Source organism: Neoarius graeffei, chromosome 11, assembly GCF_027579695.1.
Source record: "Neoarius graeffei isolate fNeoGra1 chromosome 11, fNeoGra1.pri, whole genome shotgun sequence".
Lineage (NCBI taxonomy): Eukaryota > Metazoa > Chordata > Actinopteri > Siluriformes > Ariidae > Neoarius > Neoarius graeffei.
In genome coordinates, this window is record NC_083579.1 from 38,568,008 (window position 1) to 38,595,552 (window position 27,545).

General features: G+C 38.9%; 1 protein-coding gene across 3 annotated transcripts in view; it reads right to left on the reverse strand.

Moving 5' to 3' along the window:
* Positions 1-4,045: 4,045 nt before the first annotated feature.
* cnsta (consortin, connexin sorting protein a) overlaps positions 4,046-27,545 on the reverse strand; it is a 30,010-nt gene continuing 6,510 nt past the window's right edge. For all 3 annotated transcript variants that reach the window (XM_060933846.1, XM_060933845.1, XM_060933848.1), the window contains 10 exons: positions 25,174-25,515; positions 24,055-24,194; positions 21,671-21,701; positions 15,562-15,648; positions 15,319-15,424; positions 13,355-13,376; positions 11,840-11,918; positions 10,901-11,454; positions 7,840-7,975; positions 4,046-6,816 (listed from right to left, as the gene is read on the reverse strand). In XM_060933846.1, coding sequence (XP_060789829.1) covers positions 6,605-6,816; positions 7,840-7,975; positions 10,901-11,454; positions 11,840-11,918; positions 13,355-13,376; positions 15,319-15,424; positions 15,562-15,648; positions 21,671-21,701; positions 24,055-24,194; positions 25,174-25,480 — 1,674 coding nt within the window. In that variant the 5' untranslated portion in view covers positions 25,481-25,515 and the 3' untranslated portion in view covers positions 4,046-6,604. The remainder of the gene's footprint in view (positions 6,817-7,839; positions 7,976-10,900; positions 11,455-11,839; positions 11,919-13,354; positions 13,377-15,318; positions 15,425-15,561; positions 15,649-21,670; positions 21,702-24,054; positions 24,195-25,173; positions 25,516-27,545) is intronic.

Below are 27,545 nucleotides of genomic sequence, written 5' to 3' on the forward strand. Positions count from 1 at the left end.
CCAAAAGATATGCTATTTTGGAGCTGTTCAGACCCAGTAATCTAACCATCACAATTTGACCCTTATAGACTAGATCGATTTTCAGATAATGTGACACCCCCAGGCATTTTTGAGTAAAAGTTGGCAAACAAACTTTTCTAAAAGTATTTTTTGTGCTGAATCCATTTTTGCTGTTTGCCAAGCTGTATCTCTTATGTGGAAGTCTGTAGAGCACAAAATCTAAGACAACCTCTAAAATTTCAGTAAATTCCATTTTTTTTATTTTACATCATGTACAACAATAATGATCAAGTCTAGGAGGTTTATTTGTAGTGAGAATTATGGTACTTGTATGTGACAAGGACAATTGCACTTTCATTTCTTATTGTTGTCCTGAATATGTCTTCTTTTATCCCTATATTTCAAGCAGACAAATAGAAAATCTTACATTCCTGAGTCATTTCATTGAGGATGCAAGGAAACTGTTGCCATCACATCAGAGTTTGTAAATTAACTTCAAACTTATCCACAAGAACTTTAATTCAAAATAAAATCACTTTTTGCCATCATTTCTATTTCCATACAGTGTTTAAATATTGCTAATCATAGGGCTGGGCAATATATTGATATTTAAGATGTATCGAGATGGACAAGTATCTCGATATGGATTTTGAGATGTCGAATTAATCGAGAAAAAAATTACTTTTTGGAATTACAGAGGTTTGGTCACCCTATCACTCTGTAACACCTCAAAACACTGTTAGTTGAAAGATAAGTAGCATTTAATATTGTGCAGTAGCATTTACTTGATTGCGTTTTCACATATTTCCACTGCATGCCTTCGGTTGGCTACTCCAGCAACTTCACTCAGACTGCCCGTGCTTCGATCGCCCATGCTGCAGTAGGCAAACATCTTACTGCGGAGCAGCAGCACAGACAGTTTTGTCCCACAGCACTTTAAAAACTGATACAGTTCTGTCCCTACTAGCAGAAGTTTTACTTATTTTTTATTTATTTAGGGGGATTTGAAAATATCGAGATATATATCGTATATCGAGATATAGAAGAAATCGAGATATGTTTTTCCTCCATATCGCCCAGCCCTAGTTCATCACCATAAAACTCTATCCAAAGAGCTATATAAGCCAACATTTCTGGTAGCATTTGAAATATTTCTGTCGGTAAGATCATCCATGAAGTCTGTCAGATTGTAAGAACATCACAGTCTGTGGTATTTTTGCTGTTTTGTGAAAATTAGTCATATTGGAGAATCTTGTCATGTTGTTTATAGTTTTATGTTAATATATGTTTATATGTTAAACCATCACCCTAGTTACATTACATAGTTACAGATCATTTATGTACATATGATTTTGATGTTCCTATATGGATGCATTCAAGTAAAAAAAAAAATCAAAGTTCTGGAGGCGCCGTGGCTTGGTTGGCTGGGATGCCGTAACATAAATCCGGGGACCCAGGTTTGAGTCTGACCCAAGGTCATTTCCCGATCCTTCCCCATCTCTCTCTCCCAATCATTTCCTCTCGCCCTCTAAATGTCCTACATAAAGGCAAAAAAGACCAAAAAAAAAAAAATATATATATATATATATATATATTAAAAAAATGGATAAAAAGTTCAGTGTTCACCAAAAATATTCTGAGATAAATATTATGTATTTTAAATATTAGCCTATGTTTGTTTTCTGTACCCAATAAATCTCATCTCATCTCATTATCTCTAGCCGCTTTATCCTTCTACAGGGTCGCAGGCAAGCTGGAGCCTATCCCAGCTGACTACGGGCGAAAGGCGGGGTACACCCTGGACAAGTCGCCAGGTCATCACAGGGCTGACACATAGACACAGACAACCATTCACACCTACGGTCAATTTAGAGTCACCAGTTAACCTAACCTGCATGTCTTTGACCCAATAAATCTTCTGTCGCAATTTAAGATTTTATTTTTGAGCCAGAGCTGAGAAATTTGTTTATTTTTTTAGCCTATGAGACTGCCACTCTACTGAGTTACAAATAAAAAGACTGCCTAAATGGATTCAGCAGAAAGAATTACCCTTTATATAGTCCATTATATAGTCTATAAACTCAAGACCACGAATTTTATAATTTAATATGGTAATTTGGACCACACACACTACCTAAAGTCTGTTTTTGAGAGTTCCTTTCACCCAATTGAAGCCAAATTTGGTACTTATTTAGCCAAGAGGTATATGCAACTTTCTGCTATTTAACTTTTTTCAACATTGAAGAGTTTTATATTGAAATACTCGAAATATGCAAATGTGCCCTCTACTGGGCTCCACGTATGAGATACAGCTTGGCAAACAGCAAAAATGGATTCAGCGCAAAAAATACCTTTAGAAAAGTTTGTTTGCCAACTTTTACTCACAAATGCCTGCAACTCCTTATTTAAGCCCCTTTTTGCAATTCTGACCTAGTCTATTATTAAAGTTACTCAGATCCTTACGCTTGCCCATTTTTCCTGCTTCCAACACATCAACTTCAAGAACTGACCGTTTTATGTCTCAGCAAAGTGTCTGAAAGTTTGTAGTGCAGCAAACAAAATACATAATAATAACTACTACTACTACTTAAATATTTAGACTCTACTTAAAAATATTTTGAATTGATTGAAGGCATAGCTTTTATTCCTTCTTTTATTTACACACATTATATTCAAATTACATGAATAACTATAGGATGATTATTATAACTTATCATTAAAATATAATCATTTTAAAATCATGGTTTGTGACTTCCATCCCTTAAACATTAAATAAATAAATAAATTCCAGAATCCACTTTGAGAATTACTTGTGTAAAAAGGACTTGTAAATTTGTTCTGTTAAATAAATCATGTTAATTAAAAAAAATGCTGAAATTTGGAATAAAGTTCTGTAAAATAAAACAAATACTTCAGTTCTGACAATAAAACTGATTTATTAAGAACTGTTTGTATTTGATCTCGTGTGTCCCCTTTAATATATATATTTTTTTACAATACGGGGAGGGGGTAAAATCATATAGAGGACTTAGAACCAGACAGAAGAGCTGAGTGATATTTCATTAATAAATATAATTTATTAAAAAAAAGAGCAGTGTACACAGAAAAGCAGAAGTGCCTGGAGTAACATTTTTCATGACTTAAAGGTTTTCTTTAATATCTGATTTCTTCTCCTTGTTATTTTAATTTGAATATGTAGATGAACAGTAATAAAGACAGTGCGGTTCTAAGCACTTGATAATTCAGTAAAAACACCCGTCTTAAACATGATATAACAGACGAAAACATGATTCAACATGATGTACACAGTAATGCCCAGTACAGCATCCATCCACACGCATACTATCAGGCAGAGCCTTCTGACTGGTTACTGGGCGGAATCTAACAGCCAATCAGAGTGGAGCTTTGCCTTGCTGAGTGTCTGAGCTACAGCGGTGCTTGAAAGTTTGTGAACCCTTTGGAATTTTCTATATTTCTGCATAAATATGACCTAAAACATCATCAGATTTTCACACAAGTCCTAAAAGTAGATAAAGAGAACCCAGTTAAACAAATGAGACAAAAATATTATACTTGGCCATTTATTTATTGAGGAAAACGATCCAATATTACATATTGGTGGAGTCCAAACTCTTTAGAGATGGTTTTGTAACTTTTTCCAGCCTGACGAGCATCAACAACGCTTTTTCTGAGGTCCTCAGAAATCTCCTTCGTTCGTGCCATGATACACTTCCACAAACGTGTTGTGAAGCTCAGACTTTGATAGATTCCTGTTCTTTAAATAAAACACGGTGCCCACTCCCACCTGATTGTCATCCTATTGACTGAAAATACCTGACTCTAATTTCACCTTCAAATTAACTGCTAATCCTAGAGGTTCACATACTTTTGCCACTCACAGATATGTAATATTGGATCATTTTCCTCAATAAATAAACAACCAAGTATAATATTTTTGTCTCATTTGTTTAACTGGGTTCTCTTTATCTACTTTTAGGACTTGTGTGAAAATCTGATGATGTTTTAGCTCATATTTATGCAGAAATATAGAAAATTCTAAAGGGTTCACAAACTTTCAAGCACCACTGTATGACGAGTCCTGACACTCAATAAGACAGAATAAAGACATTTACAATTCTATACATCAAAATAATATTTTAGTGTAAAATGAATCTTTTTAAACAAATGATAATTTATACTTAAATCTGAGTAGGTTAAATAAACCACACTAATCATTTACAGAAGTACAAAGCAGGACAGACGTCATTATGAACAAATAAATTCAGATTTGGATTTTTGTCCTACGTTAAAATAAATATCGGAAACCCCGCCGTCTGAGCCGGCCAGAGGACGAGTGCAAATTAACAGAACAATAATTACAATAATAATCAGATCTCTTTCCCAAAACTGGGATTCTACTGAAAAGGAATCCAGCAGGTTTTAAGACATCATGTGTTCTTTGCTCAGAGAAATTTAAGACACACAATTGTTTTACACTACAGACGATAACACACACACACACACACACACACATAACAGAAAAAGTAAACATTAATTAAAAATTTAAAACTAAAAATAAAACCTGTGAACTTGTGAGACTGTGAGGCATCACACACGTGTTCAGTCTGAGGGGGCGCGAAGCCTCAGCCGTGATTTATTAGAATTTATATTTAATTAAATACTGTAAAATAATTAATCTGATCCAAACAGCTGACCATGTATCTAATCTCCACGTGTGTCTATCAATAAATACCCACAGGAGCTAGGATTACAGCCAATGGGCTAACACAGGAGCTAACATTCAAATAAGCAGGCTAAAACCCAAGCTAGCATTACAGCACATGTGCTAACGTGAAAAACAGCATAATGGCAAACGGATCAAACTGTGAAACTGCATTACAGTAAACAGGCAAATCCAGGTACTAGCATTATAGCAAATGAGCTAACGTTAACTAACCCTTAAACAGGCAAACTAGCCTTGATGTACATAAACAGTGATGTACATTTGAACTTATTTAGCAAAGAGGCAGATGTGCTTGAAAGCAAAAGGATTAGTTCATTTATTTATTCATTTTGATGAAGTTGATGCATGTTGTGATTATAAATTATTTGTTAAACTTCAGACTAACTGAGCAGCATTCCTGCTAGCTAGCTATAAGCTACACTGCTGCAGGTGTGGAACAGTCTGTTAGCCGTTATTTAGCCTGCAGCCTCCTCCTGTAACTGTAGGGTCAAATATAGATGTGTTGTGTTTATTTGTTGATCACAGCGTAGAGGAAACATCGCACCCCCATCAAACACAAAACACACACACACTTGTACTTCTATCTTTGTGGGGACATTCATTGACACAATGTGTTCGATAGTTCCTTACCATAACCTTAACCATCACCACTAAATACCTAACCCCATCCTTTACCATAACCCCAACCTAATTCTAACCTGAACCTTAAAACTAAGTCTTAACCCTCAAACAGCCCTTTGAAGAAGTGAGGACCAGCCAAAATGTCCTCACTTCCCAAAAACATCCTAACTCTTGGTAAAAAATGTATTTCAGATCTCAATATATATTAAGTACATGTAGCAAAAACAGTGTTACAGAACACAGTGTCTCTCCTCATACCACTACTCTTAAAATCTTTACATTAAAACATTAGTACATATTGCTTTTCTGTCCCATATATTACAACATATATTAATCCTAACCACTTAAATCTGTCACAAATAATTTATGCATCATTATCATTACATACTTCACTTTCTCCATAGTGTCATGATAATGATCAAGGTAAAAAACTGAAATTGCTATTACTAATATGCTAAGACTCAATATTTAAGATTTAAAAGTGTGTAGCAATATATGATATAAATTCCCGCACATACTGATTTTGTCATGAGTGGAGCTGAAGTTCAATTCGATCAACCAATCACAAAACTTGATAGTATGACATCACTACTAGCCTTCTTTGTCTAGATATACACAATGTAATTACACAACGTAATGGCTAGCATTGGGTTAACGTTAGCCAGCTAACGATTTTATTTAGCCAGCTTTAACATTATGGCTGTAGCAGTAGCCGTGTGATGTTATGTAACGAGCCAATTTGGTAGCAAGCTAATGATAGATAAACAATTATTTTGTCATTAAAACAGATGTTTTATGCTAAGAAGCAAAAAGAACTGCTGTCAGAAATGCTACATGCTCCACCCTCTTTGATATCTCGAAATCTGTACATGCTAATTTCCTGCCAAGATAAAAACTGCAGAAATATGACTCTCTCTCAATCACATCTAATTTAAATAAGTTTAAAATAAGGGGGATTTTGAGTGACATGTTGCACCTGGAAATAACGTGGGACATCATCGATACAGAGTTGTGACATCATCAACACCAGTACAGAGTTGTGACATCATCAACACCAGTACAGAGTTGTGACATCATCAACACCTGCTAAACCAGTCAGACCTGAAAAATCAGTGCTCTCATTCCATCTCTCATCTTTCGACCGGTGGATCTTCTGTTCCATACTGATGGAGAGACATTGGCAGAGGTAGAGAGACAGATGGAGTGAGAGTTGGAGAAAGAAAAATGGAGGGATGGAGGCTATGAGCTAGAGGAGGAGAAGAAATGTGTGATGTCGTTCACACTGCGCTGCACTTTCCCCATGTAGAAATCAATGTTGTGTGAAAAGTCTGTACACACACTCGAATGGGCATCGCCAAATGCGCAGTACAGGGCAGTCCCACCAATGCTGATCACCACAGTAACCAAGCACAAAAGGAGCAGCAGGAGCCAAGAGTCTCCGCCCACCTCATCTGTACAGTGAAGAGACAGATAATTGCTGTGTTTGGATTGTCCAAGGGCAGACAACCGTTGATACATTTCAGATATGAAGGGGATGTCGCGCTGCTACATGATTATGTAGCCGGATATGCGTAATTATTATCTCTGTCACATAAACAAACACCGCAACATGGACACCAATGTTGCTCTTTTTGGATAAATACACTTTGTAATTGACATATAGTACCCGTCAAAAGTTTGGATACACCTTCTAATTCAATGATTTTTCTTTATTTTTATTAATTAAAAGACACTTCATGTCTTAAAGTAATGATGGATCTTGTTTCTCTTTACTTGGCTGAGCGGTTCTTGATATAATATGGATTACTACAGTTGTGGGATAAGGCTATTTACTGTATATTATTTACTATTTACTGTTTGATCTCAAACGCACTAAGAAGGCAAGAAATTGCACTAATTAACTTTTGACGAGGCACCTGTTAATTGAAAAGCGTTCCAGGTGACTACCTCATGAAGCTGGTGAAGACAATGCCAATAGTGTGCAAAGCGTCATGAAGGTGGCTACTTTGAAGAATCTCAAATACGAAACATTTTGTTTACCACATACTTCCATATAAGTTCCACGTTATCTCATAGTTTTGATGTCTTCAGTATTGTTCTATAATGTAGAAAATAGTCAAAATACAGAAAAAGCTATGAATGAGTAGGGGTGTCCAAACTTTTGACTGGTAGTGTATCTCGTCACGACTTTGAAATAAAAATAAAATTTAATAAAACTCTCTAACTCACAGGATATATATATATATATATATATATATATATATATATATATATATATATATATACACACACACACAGTATATACACATACCGTACATACATAAACACACACAAAACAGACCTGATATACTTCATTACTGTGTGTGCTTATGATTATGTAGCCGGATGTGCATAATTATTATCTCTGTCACATAAACAAACACCGCAACATGGACACCAATGTTGCTCTTTTTGGATAAATACACTTTGTGTACCTTGCTCCAGGCCATCCTCAGGAACGTGGAAGCGGACTCTGCGTTTAGTGAGGGGTTTGTTGGTGGAGGAACTGTCATCTCCTCCATCACACACCCTTCTCTTTAAGATGGAGACGAGGCCTGATGCAGGAGCGATCTGAAGATGAAAGACAGATAGAGAGAGACTGTAGAACATCGTGTTAGAAATTCCAACACCCATAAAACCAAAATAGTCTCACACACACACACACACACACACAAAATGCTTTTATTTGGATGCAATAACAAATTTAAGAAAACAAGATCCAAACACTTTGTAAAGAGTCAATGAACACTGTGTGTCTTTGCAACATGGCTGTAGTAGAGCATGTGAGGGTTACTTGTACCCTGGCAAGCCAGACTAAATGTGAATATTTAGTCTGGTCTCGGTCGTAGGCATTTCTGAAGGGTGTGGGTAGGAACAACCCGTTGTCTTTCAAACTGTCTCTGTGCGTATAGGCCAACGCTCTGACCAATCAGCGCAACAGTGACTGTGACGTAGTCAGAGCCACAGAAAGCAGTGGGGGAGCCAGCTGGTAGATCAGACTTTTGCCATAGCCAGTCAGCAAAACAGGGAAAACGTCCTTCTTGAAAAGGAATGAGCGGAGAGCCTCTTCCTGCTCATGTTTCAACGAAAACTCCAAGTCTAATTCTTCTAAAACTGATTCCAAAGCGGAGTCAAACTAGCGCTGTTCACTAGCCCGTAGCCATCTTTCCTGTTGTGCTTTCTCCAGCGTCGCGCAGCCTTGTCGTCACTCCTGCAAAAGCCCACCCAAAGAATCCAAACAAAAACCTTGCGTTGTGATTGGCGGGCACGATTTGATGCCCAGGGTGTGTTGTTGATATGGTCCGAGGCTAGACCCACTCGTAGGCAAAAGTATTTTTGGCCGCTAGGCGGGTGGGTCTAGTTTACTAGGCTAGGTTACTTGCAAAGCTTACCTGTGTTCAAACACACACACACACACACACACTTTATCCACAAGGTGGCAGTGTAATAATCTCATCTCATTATCTCTAGCCGCTTTATCCTTCTACAGGGTCGCAGGCAAGCTGGAGCCTATCCCAGCTGACTATGGGCGAAAGGCGGGGTACACCCTGGACAAGTCACCAGGTTATCACAGGGCTGACACATAGACACAGACAACCATTCACACTCACATTCACACCTACGGTCAATTTAGAGTCACCAGTTAACCTAACCTGCATGTCTTTGGACTGTGGGGGAAACCGGAGCACCCAAAGGAAACGCACGCGAACACGGGGAGAACGTGCAAACTCCACACAGAAAGGCCCTCGCCGGCCACGGGGCTCGAACCCGGACCTTCTTGCTGTGAGGCGACAGTGCTAACCACTACACCACCGTGCCGCCCAGTGTAATAATAATAATACAGTACAAAGTGCTGTACACACTTAAAAGATGACATCATGGTGAAGTGAAAGAAGATAACAGTCAGTCATTCACAAAGTAAATATGAAATAAATATTTGTATACATTAATGCCGAATTAAAAAGTCAGTGTTAGTGGAGCTGACAAATGAAAAGATGGAGACAGTAAATAATACCCGACTTTATATTTGAACTGACTTTAGTTCAGAATGATGAGGTTATTTATGATGATGTTATTATAATCAGACAGTGAGGTGATCAGTGAGTTTCAGAGTCGGCTGTAGTGCATCATCTTGGCTACAATATAAACATTATTCACCAAATCATAAATTTCCTCATCACCACCAAGAACAAAACAGAACACTTACTCCTGTGTGTTTTTGTCCAAATTAAACATTATAACATCACTCAAAACACTCAAACCACCTACACCTGTACTGTTGCTCAGTCATTACCACTAATCATTACCACATAAACACTTCTGTGTGGTCAGTTACCTTATACCATACACACATCAAAATGAAATATGCCATTATGTCACATTAGTGTGCTAAATTTAAAATAATAGGGTTAAAAGGGATTGCCATTACGGCTTGGTGAACAATATTAATAAAAATAAACCAGAGATAAAAACTCACCACATTATAAGCACACACACACACACACACACACACACACACACACACGCCTGTCTTTTTCTATCTCCTCTACTTTCTGATCTACCTTCTGTTCTTCAAACTTGGAAATTAGGGAAATGTATTTGGGAGTTTACGGGAGATCAGGTACTACAGGAGTTACTGTAATCTGCTGCTCATGTGATTTTAGTTTACTGCTAACGTAAAATTTAAAAACAAAAGGTACACACACACACTTCCTCCAAATACCCATTAAAGCTCCATTACAGATCAAAGCTGACACCGGAGAACCCCAGAGTATGACTACAGTCAGTCTGAGTGCTCTACAGAGAACTGTGATTATTCCATCAGTTTTACAACACGTTCCATTTTTTATCTGTGTGAGAGACACAAATCCTCACATGGAGCTGAACTCTAATTGAATCTCCTGCTAACACACGGTTACTCGCTGTCTCTTTACCGCCAGGTCAAGGTATTTATCAGGATGGGTGATTCGATCAGGAATTCACAAATTAGGTGTATATATAAAATAATGTGACCAGGTCCCCGCAGCATTCTTGGGTTTTATTCTGTGCTGCGTCACGTGTTCACTGTTTCAGTCCAGTGGGAGTGACGGCACTGATCATGTGATCTGTTTCTGAGCTGGTTATCCTGCTGAAAGAGTTCATTGTCACTACAGCAGCTCAGGAGAAATCTGCATCTCTCACAGTGCACTCATTCAGCCGGATGACATCACGGTGACATCACACACTGTAGTCTGACTACATCACACACACTGTTGAGGAAATGTCAGTGTGTGTGTGTTTTCAGCTTTTATGTGCATTTTCAACTTTAACAATTACTACAACAGTGTTTTTATACTATTTTTTAATATTATTTAAATTATGGTTATTTGCTCATTTCGGTTTACTTTATTGTATTTTAAGCAAATTTAAACAACTATTTTAAGCTAGTTAACTTATTATACTGTATTTTTAAGCCTATGCATTTTTCCTGTTGGATTTAAGTGATTTCTCCCTTACCTCCTCCACCTGGATGCGTTTGGCGAGGTCATCCAATACGGCATCCTCTGGCCTCTGAAACTCCTCCTCAAGCTCCAGAGCTTCTTCTACTTCCTCTTCCTGTTCCTCTTCCTGTTCCACTTCCTCTTCCTGTTTCTCTGCTCCTTTATCCAGCTCAGTGTGAGACACTGTTTCCACTCCTACTTCTTTCATCACCTCTTCTCTCTTTGGGTCAGATTCTGCAGGCTCCACCTCCATCCCGCCTCCTCCAGGTTCCGCCTCCTTTCCACTTCCTCCAGGCTCCATTTGCTTTCCAACTTCTTGATGTATCCTCTTCGTCTCTTGTTCTTTCTCTTCCTCAGTCTCTTGTTCTCTCTTGCTCTGTTTCTCAGCTTCCTCTCTGATAGATGCCGGAAAGGAGCTTTCTGTCATTACCAAGGTGGGTGGGGCTTGAGGAAAGGAAGTGGGAAGGCTGGAGGCGGAGTCACAGAGATGTGTAGGCTCCCTCTGCTGGGCCAAAAAGGCAGTGCCACTTTCACTGGGAGAGAGATCATCTTGCTCCAACATCCCTGATTCTGACAGAGAGAGAAATAACAATTGCTTTTTTTTTTAAAGAAAAACTGCACAACTAAAGAAAACTTGGGTTTGAAAAAAGTGCTGAAATATTATTTTAATTAAAACTATAAAGATATCCCTCAGTTGAAACATTAATTTCTGCTTAAGTTTTTTTAAAGGAAGGTGCCAATAATTTTGCAGTTGATGTTATTAATACATGACAGCTAATCTGAGAGTGTGTTTGTGTGTGTGAGAGAAAGTGAAATGAGGTCGTGCAACCCAATGCCGAGCCACGTGATGTTCAAGTAACACACACCACACACAAACATAAAAAAACACACAGCTTCTTATGCATCGGTGGATATTTTGTGTGTGTGAGCGAGTGTGTGTGTGTAGGAAACTCACTGTCGCTGCATGGAGATTCTGGTGTGATGTTCTTTTCACAGCTCTCACTGTTCACACTGATCCTGTGTATCAGTTCACACTGAACAGCACACACACACACACACACACACACACAGGTCAACAGGCAAGCATTTCAAGTGTGCATAATAATAATAATAATAATAATAATAATAAATTATTCATGCTCAGAGAAAGAGAGTGTGTGAGTATGCTGTAATTATAATACAACTGTCTTCTGATTGGTTGGCTGTTGGACCAGTCAGAAACAGATCAGAATGTGTAATCAATATTGTATGTGATGGTAGCTGGTGTATAACATACAGAACTTACTAGCTAGTTAGCATTATAGATGAGTAAATAAAGAAAATAAAATATTAAATAAACCTCGGTTACCCTGAGGGTAGTATCTCACTGGGCTGCGACAGCCCGCGACTAGTTGGAGACACAACAATTGCGATAAAATATGCGAATTAGTGACAATTTTCACTTGGAATCACACTGAATTGATATTCGCATATTTTACCGCAACTGTTGTGTCTCTAACTAGTTGCAGGCTGTAGCAGCCCGGCTTTCCCTCAGCAGGCAGGGAAGTAGAGGAAGCCTCACGGAAACTGACTTGAGAAGGGTTCGCGATGGCTTTGCAACACCAGGGACGCATTTGTGGCTATTTTGAGAGAAATTTTGTCGCACTAATTTTTTGAACATGTTCAAAATTTCAGCGACGAAGGAGCGACACTTTGCGACTCATGCGAGGAAACTGAGAAGCCCCGTGAATGTTTCAAGACACTTTTGAAACTCTCTCGCGAATGACATTTGCAATTTGTCACAAGCTGTCGCAGCCCAGTGAGATACTGGCTTGAGACACATCACTAATAAACATTTTATGAAGAACTGAGACAGTAAGCGTTTGTTAAATATAACACACTGAAAAAAATATCTGGAAAAAAAGTGTTTTAACACTTTTTACCAGAGGCCAAAAATGGGAATTTCTGTCTGTTTTGGGAGTGCCCGTGCTCAGCATTGAATTTATTTGTGATGTCAGACTCCACAGTAGTGGTTAATAACTCCTATAAAAGTAAACACTCAGGGCTTTAAGAACTTGCAGCTTTTCATAAGTATTTTTCTTTTTTTTTTAACTCACCTATTAGGTTTAAAATTTTATAAACCTATTGTGGCAAGTGCATATGGTGTTTTACTATCAAAAAAGCTTTAGTTGTGCTGTCTGTTTTATTTCTGTACCAATATCATTGGGAAGAGGTGGGAATTGTTTGCCCGGCAGGGGGCTCACACTCCTCCCCTTTTCCATCGCCCTGCTCACCAGCAGCTAAACACAGAGTAACGATATTCTACATGCAGAAACCAAACAGTGTCCTGATTAATCTTATAAGTAACTTGCAGCAATAAAATAATTCATTTGTTTATAATGACTGAAAATATCCAATAAGTTGATTTCCAATCCACTGGCAGAAGAGAACACCGGTGTACTGCCAGAAAGACACACACAGACACACTCACCGTGTCGGAGCTCCATGTTGGTCTGCAAAACAGGAAATGACATAAAACAGTCCATTACAAAGTTTTATAAAATAAAATCCTCTTTTTAAATTGTTTACTGTACTTTAAATGCTGTAAGCTCCTTTGCGTGTGTGTGTGAGAGAGACACAGAGTCTAATATTAGCAATGCACATTTCCCTCAGTACTGAAACTCTAGTACACAGCTCAGATAGCACACAAACACACACGCAAACACATACTACACACACACACACATACTCTCATACACACACACACAAAATATTTTATATATGTTATATATATATACATATATATATATATATATATATATATATATATATATATATATATATATATATCACACACACAACTGTGCATAAGTCTTAGGCACCCTATTTTTTTCATACATACTTTGTTAGAAATTTCTATTTTATGAAATTTTAGAGTTTCAAACATTTGTTTTCCAGCACAAAATTAAATGTTACAGAAAAAGAAAAGTTTGCATCTGAGCAGCATATTACATAAAAGACCACTTTTCAGATTAAAAAAGAAAACATAATGAAGGCTGCTGGGTTTTGGTGCAAAATGAAGAAGCGAGTTTGACAGTCAAAGTGTCCAGAAGAACTGCGGCTGGTTCTGTAAGATGCTCAGTAAAACCTACAGCTCATTTCCTTATAAAACTACACTCATTGTACCTGAGACTACTATTTTTTTAAGCAAAGGGTCGTCTCACACCAAATATTGACTTTGTTAAATTTATTATGGCTTACTGCTGTTTTAGTATTTTTTTTAAATGTTGAAACATTTCATTTAATTATTTTTAAGGCATTTTTGGTCTACAGCATTTCTTTACATGTGCCTAGGACTTATAAACACACACACACACACACACTATATATACACTAATCAGCCACAACATTAAAACATCTGACAGGTGAAGTGAATCACATTGATTATCTCATTACAGTGGCACCTGTTGGAAGCAGGAAAATTTGGCACGCATAAAGATCTGAGTGCCTTTGAGGAAAGGGCCAGACTGTGATAGGTTGACAACTGGGGCAGAATATCTCCAAAACAACAGGTCTTGTGAGGTGTTCCTGGTAGGCAGTGGTTAGTACCTACCAAAAGTGGTATAAAGCACCTACAATGAGCATGTGAATATCAGATCTGGATCATGGAGCAATGGAAGAAGGTGACCTAGTCTGATGAATCACGCTTTCTTTTACTTTGTGTGGATGGCCAGGTGTGTGTGTGTCACTTCCCTGCGGAAGAGATGGCCCATGATGCACTATGGGAAGAAGGCAAGGCAGCGGAGGCAGTGTGATGCGCTGGGTAATGTTCTGCTGGGAAACCTTGGGTCCTGACATTCATGTGGATGTTACTTTGACACGTACCACCTACCTAAACATGGTCTGCAACAAAGTACACCCCTTCATGGCAACAGTATTCCCTAATGGCAATGGGCTCTTTCATCAGGATAATGCGGCCAGGATAATGGAGGATAATGCAAGAATTGTTCAGGAATGGTTTGAGGAACATGACAAAGAGTTCAAGATATTGATTTGGCCCCCAAATTCCCAAGATCTCAATCCAATCATGCATCTGAGGGATGTGCTGGACAAACAATTCTAATTCGTGGAGGTTCCACCTTACCACTTACAGGACTTAAAGGACCTACTACTAACATCTTGGTATCAGATACTACAGCACACCTTCAGAGGTCTTGTGGAGTCTATGCCTCGATGAGTCAGAGCTGTTTTGGTGGCACAAAGGAGACCTGTGTCAATCACCCTGTGTGTTTGTGTGCACAGTCAGTGCCATGGGCCATGTCCCAAACCATAGCCGTGTTAGAGCAGTGAACACCATGGATACCTGAACACACACGGATGCGCGCACGCACGCACGCATGCACGCACACACACAGTTTACTCTGTTTGTGATCCTGTGTATGTATGTGTACTCACTGTCTGTGTGTCATGCAGATGTGTTTCAGTTTTTCCAGATGTTCTGAATTCAGATTATAGTGAGGAAGGGAGTTATCTAGAGACCTCCTACACCTCCACCTGCTCTCTGAGAGTGTGTGTGTGTGAGAGAGAGAGAGACATACAGAGAAAGAAGGAAAGAAAAAATGCATAAAAACATTAAGCAGCATTAATGAATGAATGAATGAATGAATGAATGAATGAATATATACGCATGTATGTTACCCCATGTTTCTTGCAGGGCAACGATGTTGGACAGCACTCTCTCATGATACAGTCTCTCTAGCTGGAGGAAGTGCACTGCTCTCTCATCTATACACAGCATGGTTAAAGATACACCAATATACATCACTACACACTGCTACACATTACCATACGCCACTATACACCAATCAGCCATAACATTAAAACCACCTGCCTAATATTGGTCAGGTCCCCCTTGTGTCACCAAAACAGCTTTGGCCCCTGGAGACATGGACTCCATCAGACGGGCTCACCTAACGTGCACACACACACACACACACACACAAAATGCGCCCGGGGAGCAGCTGAGGATTAGGTGCCTTGCTCAAGGGCACTTCAGTCATGGATTTTCTTGCTGGTCCAGGGAATCGAACCAGCGACCCTTTGGGCCCAAGGCTGCTTCTCTAACCTTTAGGCCTTGGCTACCTCATGTATATCAGTGAGGCTTGGGTGCCCATGACCATGCTGCCCGTTCACCAGTTGTCCTTCCTTGGACCACTTTTGGGAGGTACTAATAACTGCATACCAGGAATGGCCCACAAGATCAGTTATTTTGTAGATGCGTCAAGCCAGACATCTGACGATCACAATTTGACTCTTGTCAAAGTTGCTAAGGTCCTTATGCTTGCCCATTTTTCCTGCTTCCAACACATCAACTTCAAGAACTGACTGTTCACTTGCTGCCTAATATATCCCACCCCTTGACAGGTGCCACTGTAATGAGATAACAATGTTCATTTCACCTGTCAGTGGTTTTAAATGTTATGGCCGATTGGTGTACATCACTATACACTTACTATCCACTTTATTAGGAACACCTGTACACCTCCTGATAGTTACCTAGTCAGCCAATCATTTGGCAGCAGCACAAAGCATAAAACCATGCAGAAACATGTGATCATTCTTTACAACTGTAGTGAGCACAACACATCAAACCTTGAAATGAATGAGCTATAATTTCAGAAGACCACACTGGGTTCCATTCCTGTCAGCCAAGAACAGGAATATGGGGCTATCATGGGCACAGGCTCACACAAACTGGACATTTGAAGATTAGGAAAAAGTCACCTGGTGTTTTCCAGTCCTCAAATGTTCTTGGATTCTGTTCTTGGCTGACAGGAGTGGAATCCATTGTGATCCTCTGCTGTTGTTGCCCAACCACCTCAAGGTTTGATGTTTTGTACATGCTGAGATGCTTTTCTGCTCACCACGGTCGTAAAGCGTGATTACATGAGTTACTATATCCTTCCTGGCAGCTCGATCAACAAGGTGTTTTCACCCACAGAACAGTTGCTCATTCAGTGTTTTTTGTTGTCTGAACAGTGGTTCTCAACTGGTTTTGCTTCAGGACCCACATTTTATATTGCACAGCAAGTCACAACCCAACACTACACTAAAGTTGTTTATCATATGGAAGTAAAATGAAGAAATGCTTATTAATTTTGCATGATAATGTTATTAATGATACTAATAATTATCCATTTCATAGACCAAATAAAATTGAATAAGAATCATTCATTATCTCCAATAACTGGAAATAAATCAGCTTACATATTGGGTTGTTAAGGTTGTACATCACAAGTATTTGCAGTGGAAAATATCAAGTTTATTAAAATCTAATGCACATGCTTAATCAAGTGCAGTATTATTTCTGTACTTCAATGCCATCACTATGCACTTTATCATCACCCACCAGCGTTATGGTTCTCATCCATTTTTTTGTGTGCAATATGTTCTCTATGCAATGTTTGTTTGTGGCCCTACTGTCACTGTTTATTGGTCTACGTCTGTGTTTATAGTGCAATATGCAAGTCTGTCTAGCTCTCTAGTATGTTTTCTTATTGTTGTCTTGTGTGCATTTACTGTAACATGTTTATTGTTTATTGTACATACCAGCACATTGGAGTGTGGAGAAATGTAATTTCTTTCAGCCATGCACTGCTTGCTGTATGGTCTGAATGACAATAAAGTTTGACTTTGAACTTTGAATAGTAATGATTCACATGACATAAATATGTAAATGGGCCAATATATACTAACACCATTAACAGAAAAGTTGGGATATTTTCCAAAATGCAATAAAAAACCCCAATTTGTTAATTCATGTGAACCTTTATTTAACTGACAAAAGTACAAAGAAAATATTTTCAATAGTTTTACTGACCAAATTAATTGCATTTGTAAATATAAACAAAGTTAGAATTTGATGCCTGCAACACACTCAAAAATAAGTTGGGACAGAGGCATTATTACCATTGCATTACATCACCTTTCCTTTAATAACACTTTTTAATCATATGGGATCTGAGTTGCAGCTTTGCAATTGGAATTTTTGTCCATTCTTGCTTGATACAAGACTTCAGCTACTCAACAGTCAGTGGTCTCTGTTGTTTGATTCTCCTCTTCATGATGCGCCATACATTCTCAATAGGAGACAGATCTGGACTGGCAGCAGGCCAGTCAAGCACATGCACTCTGTGTCTATGAAGCCATGCTATTGTAGCCTGTGCAGAATGAGGCCTGGCATTATCCTGCTGAAATAAGCATGGACTTCCAGGGAAGAGACATTGCCTTGATGAATACATCTCTCTAAAATCCCAATATATGCCCCAATATATCAATGTTACCCTCACACACATGAAGCTCACCCATACTGTGGGCACTGATGCACCCCCATACCATCACAGAAGCTGGCTTTTGCACCTTTCTCTGATTACAAACTGGATGGTCATGTTCACCTTTGGCACTGAGAACTCGACATCCGGTTTTCCTGAAAACAAGCTGAAATATGGACTCATCTGACCACAATACACATTTCCACTGTTTTTCAGTCCATCTGAGAAGAGTTCAGGCCCAGAGAAATCAGTGGTGTTTCTGCGTAGAATTGATTAACAGCTTTCTCCGTGCATCATACAGTTTCAGGTTGCATTTTTAGATGCAGCAGCGGACTGTGTTAAGTGACAACGGTTTTCCAAAGTACTCCCGAGCCCATGTGGCTATATTGGTCACATTTGCATGACGGTTTCTTAGGCAGTGCCACCTGAGGGCTCGAAGGTCATACACATTCAACAGTGCTTTCCGACCTTTGTCCTTTACACAATTAGACATCTCTGAATTCCCTGAATCTTTTCACAATATTATGCACTGTAGATTTTGACAAACCTAAAATCTTGCACTGAGAAATGTTCTTTTTGAATTAACAAACAATTCTCTCACAAATTTTATCACAAAAGAGTGAACCATAAACCATCCTTGCTAGCAAAGACTGAGCCTTTGGTGCTGCTCCTTTTATACTCAGTCATGTTACCAATTTACCTACTTATTGTGGAATCTTCCAAAATGGTGTTACTTGAATATCCTATAAACTTTTCAGTCTTATTTTGCTTCTGTCCCAACTTTTTTTTTTTTTGAGTGTATTGCAGGCATCAAATTCTAACTTCATTTATATTTACAAAATACAATTAAGTTGGTCAGTAAAACTACTGATAATCTTTTCTTTTTGTACTTTTGTCAGTTAAATACATGTTCATGTGAATTAACAAAGTCACAGATTTTTATTTTTATTGCATTTTGGAAAACATCCCAACTTTTCTGGAAATGGGGTTAGTAGAAGCAGACATATAATTCAGAATAAGTGCAATTTACTTAGCCTAACAAATAAAACAAACGCTGACCCAAATATTGAATTACAAATTGTACACACAATATGAAATATTAACTATGAAATGCATGAACATAATAATGAGACTTAACTACAGCTAACAAGAACAGAGCTGAAATCATAGCCTGTGCAAGTCAATGGGAAGACTGAGGATGTTATTTCATTTTGATAAGTGTCTAAAAATCAGGATGGCATGATTGGGTACATCTGTTAATTCGTCTAGTTTGAGTGTATAATATAGATATTTAGGCAGTGCCTAAAAGCGGAACTTCTGATGAGTATATGAGCAAAATATGTGCAAGGGCACAAAATCAACCTGAATAAAATAATAATATTATAGTACATGAACCACAGAATTGTGTAGTGTATTTCGCATCAGTAAATTGCTGCATTGTCTTGTAACAGTGATACCAATAATGTGGTATCACTGTCAGTGATACCAATAATGAGATACGCATCACAGTTACGAATACATATTTATTCCTTTCTTTGGCCTTTGCATGCCATGTACCAGAAACAACACCATGACATTTATTATGGTCTGACTCTGCTGGGTGTCTGGAGGATGACAGTGAACCAGTGCTTTCACTTCATATCATTACTCTAATTACCCTTGAATATTATCGGACATAAGAACTAATCGCTATCGCTCTGCGATAGTTTTAGATTATCTACAATTAAGGAAAGATGCTCAGAATTGCTATTGAACTATACAACAATTATGTTTACATGAGTGTGTAGAGTAAGAAATTGTTCAGGTAGGTAGGCTGGTTAAGTAAGTAAGTAAATAAATAAGCATACAATGCAAAGATATACTCCCCGCTATGAAAAACACTATTTTTGAATCAATATTTCCCATAAAATGTATTAGTAAATAATCCCACATTACTTTTTTAAAAAGCAAATTAAAAATAAGCGCTGGATAAAAACCCATCTATCTTATGTAAATAAAAGATACAAATTTCATTGTCCAGTGGTCAAGTGCTTGAGGTACATTGCCTTGCACTTATGATCAGGTTCCATGTGGTGGTACACATACGTCATTCGTACGGACGCAAAAGCCATCGAAAATCAGGTCAATGCATTACCATATTCTCTTAAGTATGGGGCTTTGCACGTGGGGAATTCCACTAATAGTTATTTGCCTTAATGCATTTTAACTTCTGCTACTTTATGTCCTCGAGTACATCTTTTTTTGTTCTCCTCCATATGGTGTCACTGGAGATAGAGATTTTTTTTTCAACTTACTTGTGGCAGATTTGCACTGAGGATCTCTCTGGTCATGTCGAAAGCAGTGGGTAAAACAAGATCCTCTGTCACTGTATGGATCTTTTTGCATTTTGAAATGCAATGAGCAACTTTGTATGTTGTGTGAAGTGATTGCTCCTGAACAGTGTACATGACATAAAACCCAACAGGCTTGTCTTTATGGCTCGAGTGTTTTGTCTCTAAATACTTTATGAATACTGATGGCTTCCTACTTTCCACAGCCTATAACTCACCGCACACGGTGGTCTGCACAAGGCGTACTTATCATATTTTCATTTACCTTGTATAGTTTTTCTCCCCCCAATTGTTTGCAGGTGAATTCCATCAAAATTGACAGCATTTTATTGGACGGACAACAGGACATGACCGGTTACAGGAAACGTTCCTTTTTTATTATTATTTTACTTTTTTGAAACAATAATTTGCTTTGTCATATTTCTCAATGGTTGCTCATTTTTGTTATACTTTACCATTATTATTAGCAATGTTTTCTTCCTAGCAGTCCGCAACTCAATCTTAAAGGGCCTGCGACCCACCAGTTGAGAAACACAGCTCTAGAAACTGTTGTGTATGAAAATCCCAGGAGTTTCAAAAACTCAAACCAGCCCATCTGGTACCAACAACCATGCCACAGTTAAAGTCACAGAGATCACACTTTTTTTTTTTTTCATTCTTATGTTTGATGTGAAAATTACCTGAAACTCTTGAACTATATCTGCATGATCTGTGCTGTTGTCACATGATTGTCTATGTGTTCCTAATAAAGTGGACAGTGAGAGTACATAACTATACACTATTATACACTGCAATAAACTATGATACATCACTGTACAACAGTGTACCAACTGTTGTGTAATTATTACCACCAGTAATTATCCATTAGTGAGCAGGTTAACACTTCAATTAAAAGATTACCTCTCAGGAACATGTAACAGTGATTACATCACTCAATTAGCATATTCTAATTAATATTTTAACTTGAATAAATTTCAGAAAATCCTTTCAAAAGGAATTTTTATACATTAAATAATACACAAAGAAATTGTAAATGTGCACTATTGAAATATAAGTGCAGAATTAAAATATGATAATTAATATGGTAACAGTTCATATATAAATGTGCAGTAGAGCAGGATTAGGTGAGTAATTAAGTAAGGATACAGTCCTCCTCCTGCACCAGACACTCAGCAAGCTGTAACACACAAAATAAGACTTATTCAGATTTGCTGTAAGACAACATTGTGTAAAAGAAGGAAGTGTACATGGAGAGATGAAAAGATATGTAGCTGGATGAGTGAGAGTAGGCGGTGTAGAGGAAGAAGGAGGTGTAGATGGAGCATCAGGAGCAGAAATGGATGAAGGAACATATTCTGAACAATTTGGGGGTGGGGTGGGGGGTGGGCAACTTAACTGGGCAGAATTGGGCCTGACAGGAATGACGTTATAAAAGTGTGCACATAGATACTTAACTACCAACATCATTAAAAAAAAAAAACTGGCATGGCACAACTATGCGCAGTGCTTGTACGCTGTCTATGGTGTTGAACACCATGGGAACAATAAATAATGTGTCACAGCAGCTCTATAACTTTACTCGTTTTTCCTTTCTAGGTTGGCAGTCCAAATTTGTTTTATGTTTTTGTATAACCTGGAATTTGCACATTTTATCTTTTCAGCTCCTCTATGTAAATACTTTTTTCATAAAATATGTATAAATGAATATGCACTTTTCCCAAGAACAGTGCTTTACAGAGAGGGACTGAAAAAATTAAAGATGCAACTTTCTCAGTGGGTAACTTGCTCATTGCCAGTCTAAATAAGAAAAACAAATATCCAAAAGGTACATGGACCAGACTCGAAAAACAAGAACATAACACATATAGCCAAAGCCCAGTCTCTAAAGACAAATGCGGCTATGTGGTGGCAGCATTTAAAAAATAAATAAAAATAAACATTTTAAAAAATAACATATATGAGACATTTCATCCAAAGCCTTTTTCATACGCACTCTCAAAGCCTTTTTCATACACACTATCAATTATTTTATATGTGGTGACAATATGTGCGACAAGATCAAGATATAAACAAACCATAATTCATTTAAGGGAGTGCATTAAGCAGGTTTATGACTGCGTCTCAAAGTAATAAATGGAAATAAACAAAACATAAGATTTTTAACAGCGTGTGTGCGAGAGTCCGCTCAGCGCGCGGAGTCCAGAGCACGCCCGAGAGTTCTTCAGGTGCGCGCGCCAAAGCACGCAGGACTGACACCCACATAATAGTTGGGGCCCCAAAAAAGGATATCTGGCAAGTGCGAGTATAAATTTTCTATGTAATCTGGTCTAATAAAAACGATCTCTCCCCACAAGCGGCCCCAGCCAAACGCACCCGAAGTTGACACTCGCCGATTCCCATCATTTCCGGTTTCATTTTCATTTTGCAATGGTGGCCCCCAACATGCGCGAGGAAGGAGTTTTTGCCAAATATTTATTGGATTTTACATGAATACTAGGTAGGAACCCATCGTTTTGAATGCACTCGCCAAGAAAGGCGAATCTCGGGAGATCTTTACTCGCCATTAGATTTCACAACTCGCGTTTGGTGAGTGGCAGGTGGTTAAACTACACGCTGCAAAAAGTGTTTTGCTTTGGTCAAATTCCATTGAGAATTCCTCCTTTTTTCGAACAAATACCTGAAATATAAAATAATTGATAGTGCATATGAAAAAGACTTTGGACGAAATGTCTTAACTATTGGACGAAACGTCTAACTATTGGATGAAATGGTCGTTGAACGAAATGACCTGTATCCCCCTACATCAGAGAACTACAAACATGGCCTTTCTCTGCAGGTTAGATAACAAAACATAAATAAATTAAAAGTATCAGCATATGCACTGGGCAGCACGGTGGTGTAGCGGTTAGCGCTGTCGCCTCACAGCAAGAAGGTCCGGGTTCGAGCCCCGTGGCCGACGAGGGCCTTTCTGTGCGGAGTTTGCATGTTCTCCCCGTGTCCGCGTGGGTTTCCTCCGGGTGCTCCGGTTTCCCCCACAGTCCAAAGACATGCAGGTTAGGTTAACTGGTGACTCTAAATTGACCGTAGGTGTGAATGTGAGTGTGAATGGTTGTCTGTGTCTATGTGTCAGCCCTGTGATGACCTGGCGACTTGTCCAGGGTGTACCCCGCCTTTCGCCCGTAGTAAGCTGGGATAGGTTCCAGCTTGCCTGCGACCCTGTAGAACAGGATAAAGCGGCTAGAGATAATGAGATGAGATGAGCATATGCACTGAATGCCACTGGCCTGAACCTTGCTGGTGTAAAACTGCAGCTCTGCAGAAAGATATAACAAATTGTTACTACTGTTAAAGGCTCATTTTGGATAAATGTGTTTTTGGGCGCAGCAGCACCAACAGGGGATATAGCAGCACCCAAAGCAAGCCTACTTCCTGTGGTTACAGGACAGATGGAGGAGGTGCAGATAGAGAGGTAAGAGGAGGTTCAGATGGAGCAGCAGATGCAGATGGAAGAGGCGTGGTTGGATAGAGACCTGATGGAGGCGGTGTGGCAGCGCAGCATCGTCTCCTCTCTCCTCTAACACACGCAGAGACTCAGAGATGCAGCAACTGAGATCGCGAGGAGAAAAAAGACCAACTGGGATTTCCTCAGGACTCAGAGGACCTTCACACACTGTGCATGCGCGCACACACACACACACACACACACACACACACACACACACACACACAGAATAAGGTTTGAGTGCCACATTTAAAGGACGTCTAATAAAACTATTAACACACTGATTCTCAATGTACACTTGACTAAAAGAAATCCAAGCACTGAACCCTAAGTGCTTTTTGAACACTAAGTGTACTATTTTGTAATAATTATTGTAAAAACTTATGTTGCATTTCAAGCTTTGGAAAACCAAAAATAATTAATTAAAATTATGATGGCACAGTGGTGCAGTGGTCATCACTGTTGCCTCACAGTAAGAAGGTTCCAGGTTCGAACCTCATGGCCAACAGGGGCCTTTCTGTGTGGAGTTTGCATGTTCTCCCTGTTTCTGTGTAGGTTTCCTCCCGCTTCAAAAGACATGCAGATTAGGTCAAACTTGTTCTACGTCGCTCTAGATAAGAGCATCTGCTAAGTGCCTGTAATGTAATTTAATGACTGAATGAAGCTGAACTGAAAAGGACATGACGTTTACAATAATTAATTATTAACTACATACATAGTGTACTTATATAAAACATCTAAAACACTATTAACTGGCATGTAGTGTTTATAGCCTGTGAATGATTCCTGTTGAGAAAAAGCGGACATTTTTCTAGAATAAATATTTTGCAGTATTTTTCTCAGCCTCCCTAAAATACACTGTAACAAAATAAAGGGGGAAAAAAATCAATTAGGATGAAAAAGCAGTGAAGTACTCAAGTGCACTATGATGTAGTTTCTTCTCAGCAATCTCAGAAGGAAGGCAGAACCTAATTTGAGCAGAATTTTGCACTGTGGAACAGAATTCTGGGATCATGTTCAGTGAGAAGAACGCGTGCTGCTTTATGTATAACCTTAGAAGTACATCTATTAACCCCACAACAGCACTGTGTTGCATCATTACTAGAATGGATTACTCACCTGTGGGCGTGTGGGTGTGTGGGTGTACCTGAGGGACTGCAGCTCAGTGATGATGAGTCTCGTATCAGTTCAGGAGAACAGGCTCCACTGGTACTTTCCATTTCCTCATCCTCTTCCTCCATTTTGGAACCTTCATCATCTTCTTGCTCTTCTTTTCCTGCTCTGCTGTTGTTGTTTGTGAGGTCATGATGGAGACGGGCATGTCCTCCCTGCATCTCCTCCTCCTCTTCCTCCAGCATTCGGATCTGATGCTGGCTCTGGCTCCGGTCCGGAACTCTGGTGGAGCCCACTTCGTTCCGCAGGTCCAAGTCACTTGACCACCGTCCCTCATTCATGAGTAACACATACACACATTCACACACACAGAGCACTTGAAGGACACACGCACGCGCACACACACACACACACACACACACACACACCACTGATTGAGTCTCTGTAAGTTCAGTTTAATTAAATACCAAATATGAAAATATCTAAAAATATTTCACACCTACAGAAAAAAAATTACAATTTCTGTTTATTCTACTGTAAGAAATCCTTCAGAAATCACACCACTGAGCAGTTAAGTGTAAACATGGCCCCACCCCTACAGAGCCCAGCCAATCAGAAGGCAGAGCTCCACCCCTACAGAAAAATAATGGGTGTTTTTTTCTGCTACTAATGAACATGTGATATGTGAATGCTCCTCTGAGACAGAGACAATAACACACACCACCATGAGCTTACGCAACATCGATGTGTCAATCTTACACACACGCACACACTCGGACTACCTCTTTACAGGATAAGAAAGCATAATTAGTAAAAAAAAACAATTACTCAAAACAAACAAATGTAAATAATACTTTAAAAATAATTAAGTAAATTAAAACAATGAAGCAAATATACATAAATTAAAAAGAAATAAAAAGGCAAAATTAAGGCTCAAAGAGCATGTGATCGACTTATTACACTCCTCTCTCACTACTGTAATGTAGTTACTGTGCGTATAATTATTTCAGTGTTGAGTACAGACCACTTCCTGTTTTATACTGCTGTAAGTTTTGTGATTATTTACTTTTACTTGTTTTAGACTAGCATGTGATAGCTACAGAGCTGAACACTGAGGTGAATTTCACTCTCCTCTTCGAGCTGCTAGCGCCATTTCTTTAAAATATGAAGTTGAAACTAGACACAGTCATGGCTTCTGTGGAAACAAACACCATTGTTTCACAATCCTGTAGCTCAAACTTTAAACATTGCTAAAAATAATTCACTAACGCTGTCTCACAGTGCTCTGTAGCCTAGTTAACATAGGTTTTATGACAGAATGTAGCCATTTATAATGTGTTATAACAGTTTTATGAACTATTCCGCTGATCATAAATCATGGTAACTACAATAAACTTAAAGTTATAGCATCGAATATTATGACGGCTGAAGGATGATTAACAGTAATACTCTTATGATCATATGTGACACATTTATGACACAGACATAAGTCAGTAAATGACATTTTGCATAGAAATAAAATGTCACTGAAATTCCCATCACTATACTGGAAGAGATCAGGATTAACACAGTGGTGTTGTTTCACCTAAAAACATTTCTCTGACATTTAAAGTCTGTGTTTTTCAAAAAAATACTGACATTGTGGAAAAACTGGAATGATTTACATAAAGTAATAATCACCCCCGAGGCCATTCCCATGTGTTTTTGGTTACATTACACTCAGAGTCCAATTTTCACTTTTTTCTCCACAACTTCTTCCTACAAAACAGCATTGAATGTGTAACATCCATCCATCTATCCATTATCTATACTGCTTCCCCATCAGGGTCACGGAGGAAGCTGGAGCCAATCCCAACTGACTTCAGGCAAGATACACCCTGGGCAGGTCACCAATCTATCACAGGGTTTTCATGTGTAACAAACATTTTATCACTGTCCAAACAGAATAATATAACCATTGTGTTACACACAAACACAACATTAACTGGAAATTAACAAATGGCTCTCTGGACAGAATCTCACAAGCGACACACAAGGAATATCCATTATCCATGCATTATCTGTAGCTGCTTTATCCTGTTCTACAAGGTTGCAGGCAAGCTGGAGCCTATCCCAGCGGACTATGGGCGAGAGGCAGGGTACACCCTGGATAAGTCACCAGGTTATCGCAGGGCTGACACACAGACACAAACAACCACTCACACTCACATTCACACCTACGGTCAATTTAGAGCCACCAATTAGCCTAACCTGCATGCCTTTGGACTGTGGGGGAAACCAGAGCACATGGAGGAAACCCACACGGACACGGGGAGAACATGCAAACTCCACACAGAAAGGCCCTCGTCGGCCACGGGGCTCGAACCCGGACCTTCTTGCTGTGAGGCAACAATGCTAACCACTACA